The sequence below is a fragment of the Prinia subflava genome, chromosome 6, assembly GCF_021018805.1.
Source record: "Prinia subflava isolate CZ2003 ecotype Zambia chromosome 6, Cam_Psub_1.2, whole genome shotgun sequence".
Taxonomy (NCBI): domain Eukaryota; kingdom Metazoa; phylum Chordata; class Aves; order Passeriformes; family Cisticolidae; genus Prinia; species Prinia subflava.
In genome coordinates this window covers 15,881,899-15,905,757 of record NC_086252.1, presented here as the reverse complement: position 1 = coordinate 15,905,757, position 23,859 = coordinate 15,881,899, and the positions used below count along the sequence as shown (strand labels likewise).

At 38.3% G+C, this 23,859-nt stretch overlaps 1 protein-coding gene across 2 annotated transcripts in view; it reads right to left on the bottom strand.

Moving 5' to 3' along the window:
- ZNF385B (zinc finger protein 385B) overlaps positions 1 to 23,859 on the bottom strand; it is a 153,677-nt gene that overhangs the window by 117,275 nt on the left and 12,543 nt on the right. For both annotated transcript variants that reach the window (XM_063400418.1, XM_063400420.1), the window contains exon 2: positions 5,504 to 5,806. In XM_063400418.1, coding sequence (XP_063256488.1) covers positions 5,504 to 5,804 — 301 coding nt within the window. In that variant the 5' untranslated portion in view covers positions 5,805 to 5,806. The remainder of the gene's footprint in view (positions 1 to 5,503; positions 5,807 to 23,859) is intronic.

Genomic DNA, 23,859 nt, shown 5'->3' with positions numbered 1-23,859 from the left:
ACCCTGATGGGTTCCTTCCAACTCAGCATATTCTATGTTTCCATGATGACTTCTGTCAAAGAAAACCAGCAATTGCTTATCATAGGTACATTTCATATTGTAAGAAAAAGGTTACATACCATGACTTCTCTTAAGTAAATGATAGAAGAGATTCAAGTAATGCAAAGAATGTGGTACCATCTACCAAATGCAATCTTGCTCAAGAGACCACTGAATAAGAAAAAAGTCAGCATATACTGTAGCAAGAAGTGAAATACCAAGAGTTCCTCAAGAGCTCACTAAGCTAAGTCTCATTTATATATGTTGGACACAGTTTTGCTTTTTAGTGAGAGTTTAATTTTTTACGAATAGAAAAACAGATTCTACCTAGAGCAAAGCATGGAGCAACCTCTCTCTCAAGGGGGGACAGAGGGGAAGCCCTGAGGAGTTGCTCTGCTTTGTGCCCCCACAGAAGCAGCTTTCTTTCCAAAAGATCAGGCTGTAGGCAGCAGACATGGATGGCAGAACAAGTGCTGACCCTCTTCTAGTCTAAAAGAGGTTTTGACCCAACACAGAAAAAGAGTAAGCTCACAGTGCTCTCTACAGACTTATGCACCAATTCTATAGCTATGCATGCAGACATTTGAGAGGACTCAGGTCACAAACTTTTTCAAGATACTTTTGGTTGCTGCTTTCATTCCTCTGAGTACTTGCTAGAATAATTCATAAAGATCTTCTGCAATAAAAATCGGATTATCCTTGTCTTGTTTTAGATTAATGAAAGACAAACACTGAGAAGGAATTGAGGACCTAGATCAAGAGGCTTAAAGTAAGCAAAAGTTCTGTTCCATTACCTTGGCACAAAACAGTCTTAGATGGCAACTTAGTTACCAGTCGGAAAGCCAGTCTGGGCCCATATAAAGATTAAAACCTACATACAAGGACCTGCATTTAGGATTAGATTCTTCTAACAAAAACTAAGGAAAAGCTCCAATGAAATAAGAGCAGTGCTTTGCAGATTCATTCTGTTGTAACCCACCATCATTTGATTTGGTCATCTGGCAAGCTAATTTTGTTCAAAGTTTCATTAAAAAAAAAAAAAAAAAAAAAAAAAAAAAAGCACCTTGCTCTCATGCATGAGGCCACAATTATTCCTTAATGTCAATAGTCTGTTCAATTTTTTGGCTGAAGATACTATTCACACTTTATCTCTCTATTTTTTTTTGAAAAATAATATGCAAGTTAGCTATATAGTCTATGGAGCCTATCAAGAATAATTTGAGTTCTTTAATTGTAAGCCTTCCTGCCTCCATTAACTTGATAGGTTGCCTAGACTTACAAACTTATATGGCACTGCACAAAGAGACAAAAAAGCTCTGTTCTCTACTGCCAAAAGTGGAAGAAACCCTGCCTTGTCCATACTCAGTTGCTCTTCTCCCGTGCCCCAAACTGCTATTTTACCTTCTCCCTTCCACCACCACTCCTAGGCCCCTTTGTGACCTGATTTAAGTGACAAACACAACACAAGTCTAGTAATTTATGTATTTATTTTGCTGTATTAACAAATCTCTGGCTGCCATTGCTGTAAACCAGATCAGAAAAGTGAATGCTTATAATACCGAGGTAAATCAACCTGTATTTCCTCAGTATTGCAGTGTTAACACAATGACTTGTAGCACAGCTCCTTACAAAGAGTCTCCCTATAGCACTTCCAAAACTGTCCCACAAGGTCAGAGGTTTCAAGAATAAAAGGGCAGAGGTGTTACCAGAGCACACTGCATCCTGACAGCCCAGTCACAGCTCCCACCAAACCTACAGGAAGATCACATGGGCATTAACGAGTGCCACCTAGGCTCTAAAGCACATGTGCTCTTTAAAACAGCCTAGGACCCGGGGAAAAGGGATTCTCCTTTGCCCACTTTGAAAATTTGGACACTTTCTGTAACAAGGATGAAACTTCCCTACACGTTTCCAGAGATGTGTAAAATCTGGACCTCGACAGGCATTTCTAGTACACCTCCTTAAAACTACACCAACTGCTCCGGTGTTATCACGGGTGCAAAGGCGAGAGAGCCAGGGCACTCACCCGGAGACACCACCCCATGGAGGAGGCAATTCGCGGAGCAATAGCGGTGTCGCCTCCGAGGCGGACGCGGGAGGGGCGCCAGGCGGCCGTGCACGGACACCCCAGCCGGTATCGGCGAGCGGCCCGCAGCGGCCCCTGCCAGCCCCGGCTGCCGAGCGCGGCTCCGGCACGGCCCGGGCTGCAGCGCCACCGCGTGGGAGCCGAGCAGCCCGGCTGCCGCCTCCGAGCATCGCCCCCGCCCGCCCCAGCTCCCCGAGAATTCACTCATTAGCTGGCTGGCAGCACAGAAGACCCGAGCAGCCTTTAATTAGCCCTTGGCCAAGCTCCTGCCGGCCGCTCACGGCGGGTGCTCGGCCCCGCGTTCAGCGGGGCAGGCGGGTGCGGGTACCCAGAGGAGCTGGGATCTGCTCTGCAGCCAGGCCTGCTCACCGAACAGCTTTAAACGGGCTCACTCCAAAACGCATCTCCCCGAGGCTGCAGGAAACCACCCTTTCTTTTCCTCTTTCCTCATAGGAAATAGATGAAATCATTTCCAACTCCAGCTGTGAAGGCAAACACACGCTCGCTTTCCTGAGAGTCCGTTTCTGTCCTTCTGCCAGCAGGCTGTCCGCACAGCCCGTGTGCCTGGCACAAGGGTCGGGATGGCCCCGGGACCGGCAGCGCTGAAACTGCAGCCTGAGCTGCACTAAGAGACATGGCTGGTAAGGAACCAGCATTAACATAAGCAATAGTGAAGGCTCGAACAGCGTATGCAATGTATTTTCTAAGTAGAATACTCTTTTTTTCCAATTTTCAACAGCAATGTAAAGAAAAGGAGGAGCTCAAACAGCGGATCAAATCACCAAACTCACCTAATGTAACCCATTAATTTCCTGATTATGGCAATATCAAAAAAAGCAGCTCCTAAATCTTTATTTTATATTAAATCTTACTTCCTAGGAAGTAATTTAAATTGCAGGTAAAGGTACAATAGTGAAAGAGCTTATATATGTCAATAACTGGTGAGGCAAGATAAACTAGAAATAGAGTAAAATTTTTTAGAAAAATATATTGCTAAATATATTTTAAATCCTATGACAATTGCACCCTTCCTCTAAATACAAAGAAGTAACTTGAAACTAATCTCTAAAATTACATTTAGACCTTAAATATATGAAAGCCCTTCATCTACACAATTAAAGGTATTCTTGCCAGGACCTGGAATCCCAGATATCAAATCTTAATAAACACTTCAATAGTACAGTAATACAACAATGACCATTACCAGCAAGTTAAGAGCAACAAATAGAGTTTATATTTGTAAAACATAGTAAAAGTCAACATTAAAAGGACATTTTCTAACAACTGAGGGCCGCCTGTCACTGAGAGGACCACAAAACAGAATGAATATGAAAATATGTCTCATCTCCATGTATAAGTCCACCAAGTCAGAAAGAACTGGAGTCAGTGATCCATCAGTTCTGTCTCACAGAATCAAGAGACTTCTGGCAGACCTGCAATTCTGGTTTCTGAAGTGTCAAGGAAAACTTACAGTCACGTATATTTTACAGTCACCTCATTTTCCAGTGGGAATATTATTGATGTCACATTTATCTTTTGAACACAGAGGAAAACTCCAACCTGACACTGGCAGGAACTTCTGCAGGGAGTTTTCTGAGGTGTGCTGAACTGTTCACTAGGTGCTTTGTTTGAAGGGTGCAGCTGTAACAGTGAAGTATGAGAGAGCTATTTGCTTCCTTTGCACGTGGAATAAAATCTATTCACTGGTGAGGTGAGATTAATATAATTGCTCTCTTACCATCTGCACAATTAGTTCTGTTTACAATGTTAGCTGAAGAAATGGGAAAGGAAGGCTTCCATTACAAGAGGTAATAACACTCCAGAGGACATGGATTAAAACCGAGCCTGGATAATGTCAATTTATAAGAAAATTAATTTCTAGTTATTTTTGGAAAATGTTCTTTGAGAACTACATCTCAGTAAATCTTGTTCTCCCACTGGTTCTTAAACAGTATATTAAATTGTTTATGTAATAATAAGTTGTAAGGCATTTCTTTCTTTTAAATGCTATGAACACAATATCCCTCAGCTATAAAAAACAACGCTTGTTTCAACATGTACTGGATAGACCAGCATAACTAGTACACAACTAGGACATTGCCTAACGTGGAGATCAGTGAACAAAGCACAAAGAAACATGAATTTTAACTCCTAGGCTATGCAGTAACCCCAAAGCATGTGCTCCAGCAAACATAATTGTATCCTGAGCATCAGAGCATTCTTTGAGTCATGGTGCCAGAGCATCAGCTGTCATCCCCAGGAATGACAGCAAAGGCATCAGATGAAGGGATTCAGACAACAAAAAGCAACAAAAAGAGAAAATGTTTTTGTATGTTTGCATTGTAGATACACACACAAAAGAGTCTTAAATCAATCATAATGTCTCACAGATATTCCATTATTTTAAGAATGCACAAAATTAGGTAATCTCAATGTTATTCAACAGGAATTTAATCTTTTGAATCACAGGTCTTACACAAGTGATACCCTCATACTACTTAGCTCTAAATCAAACAAAATGGTACCAAAGACTTCAAAACAAGTAAAATTCAGTTACCAAGAAACAAAAATCAGAAAAAAAGAAGCTAAACCCTTCAATGCAGCTTGACTGTTTCTATACAAAATGAAATAAAAGAAACTAAAGCCAGTGTCTTAATGTAACAAAAATAAAAACAAGTATTACAATGAAGAAAACTTCTTGTATGAAGATTCAAGATCTGTTAGATTTTTTGCAAGTAACTATGAACTGAGTGTAACACTGAAACATAAAGAAACAAACCCCTTCAGAAAACCAGAAAAGCATATCATGTGCTTTGTATCTTTACACTTGCATGCTAAATGCATTTTGCCCAAAAATTTTAGATTTTTCTTTTGCCTAGTAAGTAAAAAGTCCAATTTTGAAATACTTCTTAGAAGTCTTTTTGAACCTAAACTGATTCTGGGAATGAGAGTAGTTAAAAGAGGACTGAAAACAGAAAGAATGAAAGGGCCTGGCCTGTAAATTCCAGCTCTCCTCCATCATTCTACTACTAGATTTCATTTAAAAGTTTCTCCTGTACACGTAGCACCCCTCCAGAACTTTCTTTTGGAAACAAAAGCAGATGACAAAACGTGTAAGTACTTGGATTCACAAGAGTTACTTTTAAAAAGACCAAATCTCAAGGTCCAACACATAATGGAATAATGAAATATTGCCTCAATAACACTTGGCTTCACAGGAAAAGAAATACACCAGTAATTCTGAACATGGCAAAATATTATTAACTACTAGTATTAATCTATATTAAGTTTAATGGTTATGTTGGGTGGAGAAGGTAGAGCTTAAAAGCTTCCTCAGAATCCTTGACCAAAATCCAAGATCTCAAACTAATTATGTACCTGTGCTTGTACTTGCAAACAAAGTGCCAGGAGCTGTACTTGTAGGGAGTTTTCCATTATTTAGTTGCTTCACTCTTTTCAAGTGAGATTTCCCGTTGTAATGAACTTGAGCTTGGGCTGCAGAGTTCAGCTGTATATTGCACACTTCACAGAAGGAAAACAGTATCTTCTTTTTTTCTTTGCTTAGTTGATAATCCTGTCTGTCATTCCTCAGTCCTTTTTCTTCAAAGACCCGTAGAACAGCTGGTTGATTCATAATCCCATCTTCAAGGATGTGGTCAGGACTTAATGGACGCTTCATACCTACAAAGAAAAGAGACAAAATTGTTACTAGATAGCAACGAATCCTTACTATTAAAACTGCATTTTCTTTTTTAAAATGCTCTAATGCATGACCCAACAACCAGTTCCAACAAATAAGGTTCCAAACTGCGGAGGCATTGCTTAATATAGAAATAAATGCATTTGTGACACACCACAGAGCTCAGAAATAATAAGTTGGCAATATATCACAGTCTGTGCACAGCAACTTGCAACAGCTCATTATTTTGTTCTGCAAGCTCTCTATTTTAAAGCAGATTTATTATTGCATCTATAGCAGAGGTTAAGATTATTTTCAAATACATTTCCTCTGTCTTACTAAACACTGGTTCCAGAGCTTTTTACTTTCCAATGACCATAGCAGTGCCCACTGCTTCAAATGTAATTATTCAATAAAAAGGATGCCAACAAGAATGTTATGGAAACACTGGAAGACAGCAGGCTGTTCAAATGAGACTAATGAAGCCTTTCCACTTTTACATACATCCAAATCTTCAGCTTCATACGAAGATTGTATGTTATTTATATTAGTCCATCAATACCTTCACAACTCAAACTATTGTACAGAGGAAATTCAGCTAGATGCTAGTCTTGTGCAAACTACACAAAATCGTGGTAAATGACAATCCCTGACCAAAAAGCCAAGAGCTTGAAATATTAACTTGCCCTAGAGAATAAAAACCTCCTCATCGGGCTGCACAAAGAACAGTTTTTATATATAGGGGGGAAGTCTGTATTTCATTTAAGGTATGGTGCTAAACTAGCAGAGAAGAAATAGGAGGTCTAGGGTAACTCATGTAGAAAATAATTCTGATTTCTTAGCTACACAACTTGATGTTTATTCTTTTCCCCCACCACCCAAATACTCTGGATGGCCAAAGCCTGGCTCAGAGAGCTGTGCATAAAAGCAGCTCCTTCCAGGCAAGAGTGCACCTATGTTCAGGTTCCAAAAGCAAAAGACTTCAAACACAAGGTCCCTTTTCCAGCCTGGGAACCAGAGCACCATAGAATTTTGTGTACACCTACCACTCTGGCAGGCAGAAGCACTGAGAGACACAAACATTGAAACCAAAAGTGGCAGCAATCCTCCCCAGAAGAGTGCATCATTCACAAATAACTCTAGAGTATCCCTCTCATAATCCAGTTAAGTTTATTACCAAGAGAAAGTCTGTTCTGTTCTCTGGCACAGGGGTGTACACAGAAAAACCTTCAGAAATAGTTAGTTATTTGTATGGTAGGATAGAGTATTTCATCTTATTCCCAACTCTAACCTAGGCTTAACATTTTAGTATTTGTACAGATTCCTTCTCAAGTACAATTCACTGATCAAGTCTTCTAAATAGATTTCAAGTCTTCGTTTCTTATAGGTAACAGTTCAGCTACCAAACAAATAATATTAACAATTCAGATATAAATCACATCAAATAAAAAAACCCCTAATTATTAAAAATAATTCTAGCATACAGGTACCTAATTAATTTTAAAACAAAATACTGGTGATCCTGAAAACCTAGGCTAGAGACTGTCACACTAAATCATTTAAGTGTAAGTATCATATTTCAAGGCCAGCAACCAAGATCCTTGACTCAGCTGAGCTAAAATAACATTTTCATCTGAAAATTTAATCTGCTTAGAGCTTCAGTGCTTGTTATTTTTCCATGTATTTTAAATCATAAATAACCTCCCCTAGTCTCCTTGTTTTCTGTAAATTTTTATTTCAACATCACTGTCCTATCTTTTTACTTTAGTTAATTTTTACTTTAGTTACTTTTTAAACTACCTTTAGTTCTCTGAAGTAAAAGGTTCTGAAACAAAAATTCTTTTACAAGTTGTACATACAAGCTGTTATAGAATAATAAAATGTTACAGTTTAAAAATCCTGGCCCGTCAGAAATCGCGTACATTTGGTGGCAGACAGAAAATAACCCAAAATATAATTCAGCAATTATTTCAATGGTCTGTAAGATCTTAATGAAGCTCCTTTGGTTTGGATACCTTTAAAACTGGCAGAGGTAACACCTGCATTAGGAAGCTGCGTGGACCAGAAGGAAGACGGATGGAGCTGTCTGTAAGGGCCTTCCCAAGGAGGGTTATTTTGGAAGGCACCAGGCTGGTACAGCATCAGCACATTAGCACTGCAGCACAAGATACGTAAACTCCTGGACTGCATGTTTCTGCTTACTTTCCACCAAAGTAACAAATCCTTGGTGAAGTCTGAGGCTGCTCAATTATGGGCCAAAACAGGGTACATTGGGAAAATCAGAACACTTGCCTCAAAAATGCAGCCCTGACATCACCAAAAATGTTTGTAAATGTGGAGGCACCCAAAAAGAACAACTGAGCACAGCAAGGAGTCACACACTGTGCCTGCACTTAGGCATCCCAGCTGCCAGTCTAGAAAGAAAATTTACCTTCAAACAAATAAAAAGAAATCACTGCCAAGGTACACTTTTTGTTTTAACAGAAAAATAACTATAAATTCAGTTTTACTACAAAGTTGCACACACAGGACAAATGAGTCCTTGAAGCAATCTCTTGCTACTAATATAAGAATTAAAAACCCCAAGCTGAAATTTTAAAACAACATTTGTTGCCCTAAGCTCTGCATCTAAATTAAAAGGTGGCCTGATTATAAGCAGCAATGACCTCCCAACAACTGATGGGAGCAGCAGATGCAAATCACTTCAGAGAAAATGCCTACATTGAGCATAGGAGGGCGTGCAGCAGCATATTCTGGGTCAGTACAGCCTTGGAGAGAACTGGTACATGCAGCCAGAGACAGGACCATGCCAAGCCTCAGAAGTCTGCCTGTTCAGAAATCCCAGCCCTCATCCTCCTGGGATTTGGAGATCTGAACATTTGGTAAAGCAAATCATTTGTATTTGAAAAGCTTTGTTTAGCCTCTTCTAGAGTTTTTAAAAAGAAAATGTTGGTGGCAAACACACACTGAGATTTTAGAGTATGGCCATTTTTCACACAGTAATACAGATTTTACCGTAAATGAGCACATCTTGTGATGTATGTCTTTGTTCAAACACTAAAAGTGTTATTACATGCAAGGAAAGTTGCCATAGTTTTCAAAATTTAATCTGCTTCCTTCTTTAAGGTTCAGGTTGGAAAAAAAGACACCTTTGAAATGTCCCGGTTCTAGAATATACAGCACAAGTACAATTCTGCATTGACTCAGTGTTAAGAATCTCACCATGAATGAGGTTTATCTTGTACAAGGTAACCTTTGTTTAGAAGGCTATCTGAACTCTTTAAACTTATGAAAGAAACATGTACATACACATTAAATTGTAATAGAAAAAAAAAAAACCAAAACAACAAAAACCCCTCCCAATCAACAGCTTTCCTCTTATTCTCTAAACTTTGTAGTCACTCAAATTTATGCAAGAACACATCTGTCAAGTTTTTTTTCTTTCAAAGGAGTTTATTCCTGCAGCTAGATGTGAAGAGTTCTGGGTGGTACTTGTTCTCACCCACCAGGAGTCAGATATGAAACAGAAACATTTCATTCCTCAGGTTTACACATAGCTCAATAACATTATCATGTAACAGCTACTTGAGACTACAATCAGTCAGCTGATTGAAGAGAAGTTACATAATCATTACATTCTGTGAAACTAAAAATAATTTAGAGTAATTGTTATAGGTAGGATTGTGAAGTATTTGGAAGTTGGTTTAAGAGTAAGAACAAGAATATGAGTTCATTAAAAGGCAGAAAGGTTGGGAATTATCATAGGGAGAAAATACATTCAATCAATCCTGCAAGCTCCCAACTGTGTATAACCTTAATACAGCACAGTGTAAACTAAGTCAGTAGCAGCTGATACATAACAATATCCACAAATTAAAATGATCTGTACAAAAAGGACATGATTCTGGGAATCACACTGGACACACACATTGAAAAGGCTGTCACTGTATTTACTCAGCAAGGATTAGACTCAGTTAAAATTTGAAAGGTGAGAATGAGAAAATAAGAAAAACAAAGCAGGAAACCCAGAAAATCATCCATATATCCAGCTGAAATAACCCAGGAAGATTTTAAATCTGTAAGGGATTGTATGTCCCATCAGTCTTTCTCTTGCAAAAACAAGTTCTGAATCAAACCAGATACAGTCATTTTTATTCTGATCAAAATCATAAGTGAAAGCAAAGTAAAGGATAAGACCTTTTCAGGTATTTGACATAACCCGTCACCAGAGTAAACAGGGTTGTCCCTCCAACACCTTTCCTCTCCCCAGTACACAGAACTGATCTATCTCAATAGATTCTGCAAACAATACTGGGGCAAGAATAAGTTAGTGATTTATGACACCACATTAAAATTCCGAAGTGTCATGAGATACCCTGTTAGGATTTCTGAAAACACATCTCAGCCTCTTGCAGCTGGCAAAGAAATCTAAGTGTGGATATCCTTTGTACTTGAAGCTCAAGGCAATTAGCCTTTCAATTTGGCTGGCTAATTTACTTTAAAACAGAGTTGTGCTTTCAGAGGAGCTACAAAGAAGTATTATATATAGTACAGTGCTGTAGGTGAGAATGTGCAAATCTTCACTCAAAGGAAATAAGCTTTGGTTATCCTAATGAATTAGTGATGGTTACATGATGCATTCTTTTCCTGAGTGCTGGTCTAAACTTTTGCAATGCCCATTCCTAATTAGTTCGTACTTCAAAGAATTACTGTGCTGGAAATGTAATTAGACTGCCTTTCCTCTGTGGATCTGTGCCAGGTAAGCAAAAAAGAAAACTTATTTAAACAACTTACATATGGGCAAATAGAATTTTCTCCTTTAGCCTTTGGAAATAATCAAATGAGTTGCTGAAGACATGGGAACAAATACCAAAATTAACTGGCTTTCTATATTGTTACATTTCCAAAAAGGTTCATTCAGACAGCTGGAAGAAGGGGGTGGGGGGAGAGAGAGACCCAGGACTTAGCTTTGTGCTGTAGTCCTCTTGAGCATCTCCAATGGAAGTAAAACTATCTGTGCAATGAACTAGTAAAGTCTGCATGCATGCCTTAGGAACTGTGGTCTCACACTGAGCAACTACGATTCCCTGCTTCCTCATCTCTGCCATAAAACATTTACACACATCTCCCAAAAGAAAAAGACCCCAACCCCCCAAAATACACAAACCGACTGAATACCTCCAGAGGTTTATTTAAAAGAAATTCACTAGAGCTGTTCTTTACAAGTCTTATGACCCTTCTTGTGTTTTTAGAGAGTATTTCCCAAACACAGATAACTACCAAGAGGCATATGGTTTGCACCATCTGGGCAACAAGTTCTTTTGGGATACTGTGGTGAACAGCATATGCATAGTGCCTTGTGTGCAGTATCCTACAGAGTACCCTACAGAGACTATTTTGAAGCCAACCTTGAAAAATCCCCCATATGTTTAAGGGACCTGTTTTGTTTCAGAAGACGTGTTCCTCTTTCTTTCAGTACAAACCCAAACAGAGAACTGCCATGTTTAATCTTCATCTTGTTCTGAAATTCCTCAAGGAGGCATCATATTATGCAACATCTCCACCTGTCAAACTATTTATTACCCATCCATCCATATCTGATCAACTCATAGTTATGTCTTTCATCTCTGCTTACAAAATACATGGCATGTTTTTATTCAAAGTTACAGTAAAAATTGGATGGCTTAGAAAAATAAACACATTTTTATTTCTTAAGACAGATTAAGAATAATCAATTAGTCACAGTACACAGACCAAACTGGGCTAAGCAATTTTTTAGCTTTAATTTTGACACTAGTTTATCAATACAAAGAGGAATAGAAACTCAGCTTGCTTTCACTGTGCATGAAAAATTTTGAATAGAGTAGTATGACAAATGGCTCACAGCCTCTTCACTAACACATTTTAGAGCATTTAACATTTGAAGGAAATTCTCTTCAAACTATAAAAACAGATGGTTTCACAACACAAACATTAGCTGTTCAGTGCAAGGTAATTCAGAAAACTGGAAACATTCAAGTAGCTAGTATTTTGCTTTGCTGTACTAGCCTTGAAATTTTCCTTATTAAGGAAACCCAAAATTAGACCTACTGAACAAGACAGTGATCTCCGCTAAATTGGAGTAAATAAAATGACTCTCAACTTAGGTTATCACTGACTGCTCTTGCATGTGCCAATATCTGTAGTTAGCTCTAATTATAAGGTTGATCCTTTCTTCTGTAGCACCCATACTTACAGATTTCTGGCACTCTTAGCATTAACAAGAATACAAGAATCTATTTACACATCAGTTTATTTTCCAAAGATATAGAGCCTCACCTGACATAACATATCAGACTGCTGCCGAATTTGGAGTCCAGACAGCTGTCCTGGGTTATGCTTCAAGACAAACAGATACTTTTACAGAATTATCATAATACTATTTTGCTTGATGAACCATTTGACAAGTTGGTGCCTTCTACTCAGCAGTCCGTCATTAAGCTACTGCTTACCTTCAGTCAACTTGCACTCTAAGTAATCTTAGCTAATTACAGAAGAATATTTAGGTGCCAAAAGTGTCCAACACATGGTTTAGATGTCACTTTAGACATTTCCCCCCCCATCACATGCAGAAACCTATTGAAAGAACAGACCTTCCAGGAAAATGGCTACTCAGCACCCTTAGCTTTCTCTACAAGAAGTCTTTTGAACAAATCCATATAATGATCCCAATATCCACACTGCAGTATGATAACTGCAACAAATTCAATGAGGTACCACATAGTCCAGCCTGTGTTTTGGTGTCCTCATGAAAAAAAGTCCATTTCATACTAGCCATCACTGATTGTCTGTATCTGATCCTGTTTACATTCTATTTCACCCAGGAACTCTAGTTTCCTGTTGAAATCTAAATCCCAAATATACCATATTTGTAAAGCAACGGCCAGGAAGAAGAAAAAAAACAAAACACAAAAATAGAGAGACTTATATTAGTTCTTTCTTGGACATGCACAGGATTAAAACACCAAACATGCCCAAATTCCAGACAGGGAAAAAAAAAAAGAAAAAAAAAATAATTTAAAAAATAGGATACTTTATAGGTTGAACACTAAAATTACAAGTTGCTTTAACAGCAAATCCTCAATATTAAAAACCTAAATTTTTCCAAGCAGAAATTAGCAAAGTGAGTTTCCTTATATATATATTTTCAATTTTGCCCATTTTCACAATATGCTTTCTTGAGACCAGGGAACTGTTTCATCAATTATTTAATAAATAAATTGAACTATATTGCCTCTAAGAATTTTCTACAAAGTCTCTAGATTAGGATTTTTACTTTTAACTTGCAAAGTATTGGATCCAAGTATTATTTAATTCAAAGGACTTCTTGTATTTCTCCCCAGAAAAACATTGAATAACAACATTAACGAAATGTATCTCCATCAGATTTTACAGCTTGGAAGAGCTGAACACAAACCCGTAATAGGACAATCCTGTAGAGGATATAGTTTGAACCTGCATTCAACAGTAAAAGGACTACAGAAAATAGGAGTTTTTTAAGAACAAAATATTTATATACATTTAAGAAGCTTAAGATAACTTAAAGCCAACTGCAAAACAAATGGGGTTTGATTATTTGGACAACTTCAAGATGTAAGCTACTTCTAGTGAAGCAGCTATTTTATTTATAAAAAAAGTTGTTCATGGCATGAACTTGCAAAAATAAAGATCAAAACCTGACATAATCTGAGGTTCCCACAGGGTATTTGTACCTGGCAGCTTCTTTGTCTTGCTTTAGCATTATCACATTTGAAGAGTAAATCAATCTTTGGTCTCAGGGAGTAAAAATAATTTCCTACCTTCTTTAAAGTATCCAGAATTCATCTCAGCATAAAAGGAAGACACAACAGAAAGTCAGGCCTATTAGATGACTGTCTTGTTCTTACATCTCACAATTCTGGGAGCTGAATATAAGTTGTACTGGAAATCATTAATTCAGGATAAAGCCTGGTAATGCTGTGAAAGCACTCTTGGACACAAGAACTTTGATGATTGTGTGAAAATAATAGCTCGGCACGAACAAAGAACACGCCACATTCAGAAAAAAATGTGAGATTGAGATCTATCATCTTGATTGGAAGCACTAGGAATACAAAGAACAGAAAACTGCAAGCATGATCAGTGGCAGTGAATGTCAATCCTAAATTGCTCCTAAAAAAGATGGTCCCAGATTAGTCATCATTCGTAAGATATTGTCACTGTCTATGTAAACAACTGATTCTCTTTTGGAACTAAAAAAAATATCAAAACAAATGTTGCCTTATAATATAAAGGGACATCACACCTGCTTTCACTTATTAACTACTGAAGTTTTGTGAACAAGTCATAAGAATATTACCCCACTGGTGGTGACAGACCATACGAACAGTGGATCACCCAGTCTGAAGCCACCTGCAGGGAGGCCAGGTTAAAGTTAGCACTGACCTGAACCTAACCCTTCACTTGCTATATCCCCTGTTCAAAGGAAGCACAACTAAGCATATTTTGTGCCAACATTGAACTCAAGAGATGTCTGGTGAAGCTGAAGATACAGCCACTCCCTAATTCCTCATTCCCATGCACAGACCTCTCCTAAACTGGAGCTGCCAGTCACCCCAGGCTTTAAGTGACTGTTGCATGCAAAATACATTCTGAATACCTGTCTTATTCCACATTAAAAAAAAAAAAAATTCCATTCATAAAAAAGAAGAGCCAGCCTTTTGCAAGTTTTGCTGACCCTGATCCAGAAAAAGGACATGCATGTGCTTCCATGCTGTAAATAATCCACTCTGCTCTCTCCTCAGCTAAGAGCCATGGGAAGAAGAGCATTTGCTCCGACAAATTTGGCAGACACTCCTCATTTCTGTGCTTTCCAGTCAGTGTGACCACATTATTACTTGAATCTAATCTGGGTTTTATAAATGTTTGGGCCTAACTTACTTTTACGTTTTAAGCTGAAGGTAGTAACTGAACTAAGAATTCATATGGCAGACTGTTTATGTTTCTTTCTTTTTATTATTCATTTGTATAAAATGAGTATACCATTTGCATATCATACTTAATAGTCAAAAATACATGAAGATACTCAGGTATTGCTCTACCATAAAACCTTCAGACTAAAGGTCTATTGGCAATTCCAGAACCACTAAACTTCATAAACCTCTTAAGCCCTGCACTCTCATATGTATTCTACACCAAGTATTCAGGAGGCATTGAAAAAAGAATAGTGAAGGCAGCTATTTGAATTACTAAAGCAGATGTCACTACCTTAAACTGTTGTTTTGCAGAGCTCTGAAGACCCCAGCAAAAGAAGGGCATGGACCTGCTGGAGAAAGTCCAGAGGAGGGTCACAAAGATGATTAATAGACTGAAGCACCTCTCCCTGATGAGAGGCTGAGAGAGCCGGGGTTGTTTGGCCTGGAGAAGAGAAGGCTCCAGGCAGACCTTAGAGCACCTTCCAGCAGCTGAAAAGCCTATGAGAGAGCTGGAGAGGGACTTTTCACAAGGATATGAAGTGACAGGACAAGAGGTAATGGCTTCAAACTGAAAGAGGGTAGGTCTAGATTACATAATAGAAACAAATTCTTTGCTATGAGGGTGGTGAGACACTGGAACAGCTTGCCTTGGGAAGCTGTGGGTGCCCCATCCCTGGCAGTGTTGAAGATCAGGTTGGATGAGCCCCTGAGCAACCTGGCCTCATGGAAAGTGCCCCTGTCCATGGCAGGGGGTTGGAGCTGGATGGTCTTTAGGGTCCCTTCCAACCCAAACCATTCTGTGATTCTACGACACCTATTTCAGCTGGTATACAGACCAGCTAAGTGTGAGTAAAATAGTAATAACACAAACCAAAATGGATGTTGTAACTGCAGTCGGAATCAAGTTGCATGATAGATGCACAGATGTTTTGGAAGATATTGGTACTTGATACAACTCAGAGTTTCCTACAAGGCTGGCTTTACTGTCTAAAATACTCTGCAGAAGGAACCTGTCACATCAATGACAAACAGCCCTTCCAAAACACAAGATCTAAATAACATTTCTTAAAGCACTTCTGCTCAGGAAAGGGGCTTAGTGCATAGAGCCAGGAATAAAGAAGATGAGGGTCACAAAGATGATCCAGAGCCTGTGGATATCCTCATAGTTCAGACTTCTATTTGTGCATCTTGCCTGAGGGACAAGGGAAAGTGGGAGTAGAGGAGGGCCAGAAGGTGTGCATTTCCATTCCTGTACCTGGAACAAAACTGTGAAGTATTTTTTGCAAACAATTACACACCTTTTTCTCCAAACTGTCCCCTCCATTTCCCCATCAACTCAGAGTACACTGTCAAAACAGTGGCACTCTTCATACCATGCATTTGTGCTCATTATCAGCATTGGTTATGATGCATATGAGGAATCTAAGTATTACTGCTGACACAGTACCTAAGAGAATTAAATTTTTAGCACAAAAGCAGTGACAAGGACTGCCAAGATAAGAGCCATTCAAGTTTGCCATCAAAATGAACAAATTATGGAAGATTCAACTTACACCCACCCATATTCCAGAGATAAACCCAAGGCACACAATTCATCTTTTGCTGATTACTGCGTAAAGTGTGTTTCTCATGGTGGTGACTGCATACCAACTGCCACGTTAACAAGCAGTGCCTTCCTTCAGACATTTACAAACATCAGAATGCTTATTCATGACAGTCCCACATATCATCTGCCATCCCAGATGGTGACTGGTGGGATGCTGATTTTGTCCTAAGGCAGTTACCACCCACCAAGATAGTATATGCAGGGCTAAATAAAAAGCATGTGCCATCTGCTGTCAGGTTTAGAAGATTTGTTGAGACCTACTAGATTAGTTTATTTTAGATCAGACAAATCAGGAGGATATAGCTCTCTAACTGCCCAATAAAGTAAGTTGCACTGTAGAAGACACAGAGTAAATTAAGCACAAGTTACAATGTTCTGCTGGTTCCACCTACCGACCTGGGAGCAGCTAAGGATTCTCACTGTGATCAGTGGCAAAAGGCACATACGGCCCACAAGTTCAGAGGGAACCCGAGACCAAGAAGCAGTTCTGCAGAACTTACAGTTTTCCTTGGCCTAAAAAAATTTTAGGAATTTTCTTTCTTGCCAAAAGGATGCTTTTTCTGCCTCCTTTTCTTGTGATCTATCTACTGTTATCATTTTGGTTGCTGGGCCTCCATCAGTTCTTGCCCAGTTCCAATTTTTTTCCCTGTCCTCTCTGTAGAATCTTCTTATCCTCCTGCTCATGCACTGGCATATTATATGTACATAGAAGAAAGAAAAGACAATTAAAAAGCAGAACTAGTATGATATCTTCTGCCTGCTTCACAATCAGCATAAACTCACTTCATCTGTCATATTCATTTAGAGGTGGTTAATAGAAAATACAGCCATTTCCCCAATACCAACTATTAGGAACTCAAAATACATAAAATAATTCTGTACATTCTTTTTAAATTATCCAATTAAATTTCTTTTTGTACATTGATAAACATCTAAAGCAAGTAGAGAAAAAAAATATATCCAGAGAAGTATTTTTCCAATCTTTTTAAATCACCAGGTACATGAAAACCTTTCACAGGCAGGGAATTAACCCTTGCACAAGTACAAAGATTACATCATTGCCTGCTTGGATGAAAAAAGCATTGCTTAAACTGGACCTTTAAGAAGTGAAATTTCAAAATATGGACAAATTGCCTTTAAATCATTAACATCAGAAGAACAGGACACAAAGGAGAGAGAACATGAAGATCTGTACTGTAGAGTAATGAGAGAAAGGGGTTGCAGAGGTCTCTGTGGGGGCCCTGCACTGTCAGAGTCCCCTGCACTACAGCCCACACTGAGATCCTCCAGGAGGCCCAACAGAAAATGCTCAAGGAAGCTCCCTCCAGTGCATCAGCTCCTCCAGCATTCAGACCATGAAGGGCAGAGGAACAGAATACATCGGTCAACTGCAAGTGACAGCTTATCTCCTGAGAAAAAGCAAGGACTATCTAAGAAAAACAAAAAAACCAAAAACAAAACAAAAGGCAAAACAAAAAACAAACAAACAAAACCCTGCAGAACTACAGGACATGCAGCCAGAGGCAATGAGGGGCAACAAGGTAGTTTTTCCAAGCTCCTTAATCATGTTTGCTTACCCTTCTTTAAATGAGTGTTTGTAGAACTGTCAGTTTTTGTAAATCATCCCAGACTGCTTCCTCTACTGCAGAGTTCACGAATCCGTGCATCCTAGTGTAGCTCTCTGTAGAACCCATGACTTTATTAAATGGTCAGGTAATCATAAATGCATTTAAAACTCAATACCGGTTATTTAAGACAAAAAGATCTGACATAAAATTATACAAGTCACAGTCAGTCTTCTGCTGCCATCTTGCATTGACTACAAGGCTGGCACCTGCTCAGGGATATAAACATCATTCTACCTGTCATTTTACAATGCATTTGTAATGTATTTACTATGTATTTGAAGTCTTCACAGAAATTCATGCATACGGCTCCCCTAAAAAGTAAAAAAAGACATTTTTCAAACGGATAAACTTGTGGTGATGGCAGCTGCACAGAAAACTGGCCATTAATCTCCTCTGACTAAATATAGCCCCCAGGAAGATGAAAGTGTGAGCAGAATATGTATTTTTTGCACTAGAAAATGCTGAGGTGCACAACAAGAAGCTTTTACTTAAGCATTTTCAGCTCAAGTTATCTTTCAAAAGCCCATTTTATTCTCAGGAGATATTTCTCTCCAGTCATTCACTTTTCAAAGCCCTTTGCAACTTTAAGATTGCAGTAAAGCTGACTTTCATACCTTATTTCAGTAGCTCTCCCTTGTCCAAGCTGTCACATTCCCTGGAGACATTTGGTAGTTTTAAATTTCCTCAACATTTTATTAGTAAAGAATTTTTTAAAACCCACTATTTTTGGATGTGCAGACAGTTGACTTCGTAATACAAAAAATCCTTGTGATAAAAAATTCTTCTATTAAATCCTCCAACTAATGAAAATCTTTCTCTCTCGCAGGTTTACCTGGTTGATCTGTGCTCAAGTTGTCCTTTGCTGAATAGCTGATAACTGAATACAATTTCTGTTAAAGACAGTTTTAAACACACTTAAAAGACACACTTGGCCTTAAAAGACCTAGCAGGCTGAATATGCCTCCTGTGTTGACATCACAAGCATGAGGTTTTGAAACATGAAACATTCAGAAAGGTTCACTTAGTAAAATCCAATTTATCAATGCAATGTCACCTTTGCTCATGACTCACAAATTCAGGGCAGTTAGCTTTCAGAATTATTTCTTGCAGTATTAGGCATTTTTCTTGAGCCTGGGTCATGCAGTCATAAAAATCCCCAGGAACTCTAGCTTTTAAAATATCCTTCTAATCCTGGCAGAGCTGACTGAAAACATGAACCCTAAAGGCTCAAAAACTAGAAGGGAATTAAAGAGAAACCAATTTCAATTTTCTTTTACATCTGAGATGATTTTTGAATGTTCAGAGCTGACAATGTTTAGGTAGGAGCATTTATCTTCTCTCAGCCATGCACTTGATCAGGGTCTGGACTGCTATTAAGCTTTATCACTGTAAGAAACATAAAACTTAAAAAAATAAAACGCAAACAAAACCAAACCTAAATGCTAGTCCTCATGTATGTCCTCCAGGACAAATACTGAACAATCAGGCATGTATTCAGTCACACAGTGCAGGCACTGATTCTAGGTCAGCCCTGGCTGATGGTTTAATTTCTCTTTCCCTGCTGTGTACAGTCCATAAATCCATCAGAAGACAAGTGTTTTGTCTTCCCCTGTGTTCCCACAACCTACCCATGTTTGCAAGGGCACGAAGTGACAGGAGATGTGGTAATGATTTTAAACTGAAAGAGGGTAATTCAGATTAGTTATACTCTAAACTACTTCCCTGTGAGAGTGGTGAGACACTGGCACAAGTTGCCCAGAGAAGCTGTGGATGCCCCATCCCTGGAAGTGTTCAAGGCCAGGCTGGATGGAGCTCTGAGCATCTTGAACTGGGGAAAGGTGTCCCTTGCCCACAGCAGGAGGTTGGAACTAGATGATCCTTAAGGTCCCTTCCAGTCCAAAACACACTGTGATACTAGAATTCCTTTATTTCCCAAGACTAAGGAAGTCTCTACATAACACAGAAGACAGGATCTCCTTTTCCCTGGCCAGAACTCTTCTCTACACCCATGTCAGTCTGAAGTCATCACGAGCATTAATTAAATCAGTTTCCTGAACTCCAGATGGACACTCATCAATTTTGCAACTGCAGTATTAATGCTCCCTTATCCCTGAAAAGCAGGAAGGTTAGGAATCGCTGGTCCATTTTAAAAAATATTTCTAAACAATATAGAAATCAATATTTTTATTTAATTATGCTTCATTAATTATGGAAATTAAGTGAGGGTCCTCAGCTATTGTAATTAATTCAATTTAGGCTAAATGGCCAATTCAATTGTTAGGCCAAATTGTCAATTAAATGCCACGTTATTATTTTTAAGTATTTATCAGTTCTTAGCTAACAAATGAATGAAGAAAGCCCAGTTCAACTGTCAGCAGAAACAGACTCAACTGCCATAGCAGTAACTTCCCTTTGGGAAAGCAACTAGAGTTCAGATATCACAAAATATCCTTACAAAGGAAAGGCTATTAAGGACTTAGTTTTTTTATCAGGCAGTTTTCCTAACTGTATTTTGAATTAAACTGTAAATCCAAAGGAAAAGTTCCATACCTATTTTCACTGTTTATAGCATTAGGCGTGTCTATATCAAAAGGACAAAACATGACCTAGGTATTAATGACTCAATTTTTGCTCTCAAAACAGCCTGTAGGGACAGTACACAGGGGGATCTAATGCACTGTATGAGGCCATATCTTATCTAGATTATCTAAATAAATCCTGAATAACAATAGAGGAATGGTTTTATCACACACATTTTTTAGATACAGACAAGATGAAACAGTATCATTCTGAAAGACTTTAACTATTTTTCATGTGTCTATTTAGACTGTAAACAATAATTAAGTACCACTTCATCTGGTCTCTTGTTGACCTTCCAGAATCAAACAGATGGACCAGGAAACCACAAAGTTAAATTTGAAGACATTCATCAGATTTCTTAAATGAATATGATTATTTTAGAGCAAGCACAAATTTCAGGGGAAAACTTGAGAAAACGTGAAACTTTCCCACTGAAGTCCTTATTGCAACAACAACCAAAAAAAGGGTAGTATTGCCCCAACACTAAAATCATTAATAAGTACAATCTGCCTATGTTTTTCATTTCACATCCTAAACAATGTTACACTGTGGTCCTAAACAGTTGCCACTTTTCACTCTTAGGATATCATAACGTCATTTTTTACGCAATGCTCTTTCCATTTTTAAACTACATATAAGCACTCTGAAATAAAAAAAACACTACACAAATTCATATAATTTATTATCAGTGATAAGCATCAGACATTAATATCAGTAAGCCTTCTTGAAATATGTTCATATGGAATACCAATTTGCCTTTTTTAATACTTAACTAGATTGCATACTATGTTCATAAAAGACATGAAAAGAAAGGACATCAGCTGAATTTCCTAAACCGAATCACCGTAACAATTTACCCTAGCATACTACAGAATACTGAAATAAATAACTGCAATTTCTTCAAAGTAAAATGCAGGAAAAGTCATAATGAACTCACTGAAAGTAGAAGAGAAATCTAATAAAACAAAGCTGTGTGTAATAGCTATATTCTATACAGGAAAAATAAGTTATATTTCAAAGTAATTGTTGTGCAAGAGAAATAGAAACAAATAAATCAGTGTCCTAAAACTCTGTCAGTGAGTGAACTCATTTGGGAACTGCAGCTGTTGCGCTTTAGAGATTTGGATTAAAATCCATCATTATCTTTCAGTTAATACTCTTTCATCGACCAATCAGCAGTCATATGGTGTTTACCAAGCCTGGTCACTTAACCCACTTGAATGGCCTTTGTGCTATAATTTGTACTTCAATACAATCAGATTACTTCTAATCTAAATGATTTGTGTCCTTTATGGGACAGATAAACACTAATCCCAAGGTTCCTAAAACATAGCAAATCTAAACAGGGCCAGTATGGCATCTATTATTTGCCATTTTAATACAGTATTTCATTCAAGTTGGGAAACACTTGATTTGATCCTACTGACCCTGCCTTTTAGTTACTCATTTCAAATTTCTTATCCAAACAAAGAAGAAAGATCTATTAGCAGACACCACCACTCAGCAAAATCAGCAGCCAAACAATCAATATACCAATACATAGATACTATTTTTTGATCAAATTATTTCACAGGAAAAATATTTACTTTTTAAAAGATGACTAAGCAGAGAGGAGCACTTTAAAACTCATTTTTCAGTAAGGAGTTACATATTCAATAATGGCTCACAGTCTCCAGGTGTCAATTTTAAAATTCTGCTCAGAATGGTTTTCCAAGTATTCAGTAGTTAGCGTCCTCAATCATTGCTGCTCTTCAGTTAATCTTGGGTGACACTTGGAAGCAACTGCACTCCAGTGTGAGTCTAGCATCTAATTACACTTAGCAGTAATATGCTTAGGCTCTGATCTCACAAATGCTTCTGCACAGGTGGATCAGTGAGCATGCCACCGTGGCCCTAGAAAAGGAGGGACCCGCACATGCATGATTGGACATAAATACATCAACGTAGCTGTACTTCAAAAAATGCCAGAGTTGGGAATAAAAATGGTTGAATAGTTCAGTAATAACCTCATGGTAACAGCAAGTATGTAAACAGCTTTGTATATAAAGGTATTATCAGTGTCACCATTTTATAGTCACATATTTACCAACATATATATTCCTTACATAGAAAAATGACAAACCCTTACAAAACATACCACTATGTGAAATAGAACTGATCATATTCAAAGTTACACCAGGGTGACTCAGAATTGGATAAAATACTCCCAAAGAAAAATAAAGGTTCTGGATGATCTTAATAGCATCTGTAGCTATTAACTTACACAGTTATGAATGTGTTTACTTGAAATACCTCAAAACAGGTGCTTGTATTTCATATTAAGAAAAACTCCTTCTAGTTTAGGTCACTAACTAGGCAAAAGTTCACTTTCTTACAGTGCCCTCATTCACAGGCAGGGCTGCTCTCAGCAGGTGACCTCAGCCCACCTCATGGTGATGAGTGAGCTCACACACACACAAAGAATCAGGAACAAACACCACTGCCAGAATTCTGGTTTAAAACAGAGCCACATGCTGACACAAAAAACCTTTCAAAAGCCTCCATCCATATTTGAGAGGAGGGAGAACATAGGCAGAACCCAGGGCATAGGGGCATTGCACTGTGAAATTTTCCATTCTGGCAGCAAGTACTTCCAGGATTATTCAGTGAATGCCATGTATACTTCTTACTCTACTCTGAAAATGGCCTTGTGATGTTCCTTGTACTTTGAACAAGATCCCCACTATATATTACAAAACAGCCTCCTTGAAAGATCCAGCAGAAACCACAGCTTGTTTGAGTTTTCCCAGAAGTTGCAATAATTTCAAAAGTGCTGGGAAAGCTTCTATAATTGACTTCTGAAATTATAACCTAACACACTACCAAATACAGAGGACTGATCTAGCTTTCCAAAAGCAGTAATCTTTGTTTTTCACTAATTTCTCAAACCCTACCAGAACCTGATAAAGTTGCATATTTCCTTGAATATTGTATTTGTGTTTAACTGCAAACATGAAGTAAGCACAAACTGCAATTGTAAAACAGCAAAGCACATTTTCTATTTTACTGATATTTAAATGGGCTATATGAGAGTCCAAAAGCCAAATGCAACAATGACTTGCACACCCACTTGCACAGTTACAGCCACTGAGAGTCCTTAGAGAAGACTGGAAAGAGGGTGAGTGTTGTTATTTTTTTCCCAGATACCTAAAAATTCCTGGACCAGCTGTCCCAAAGACTGCTGGTTCCAGAAGAAACTGTGAAGTCCA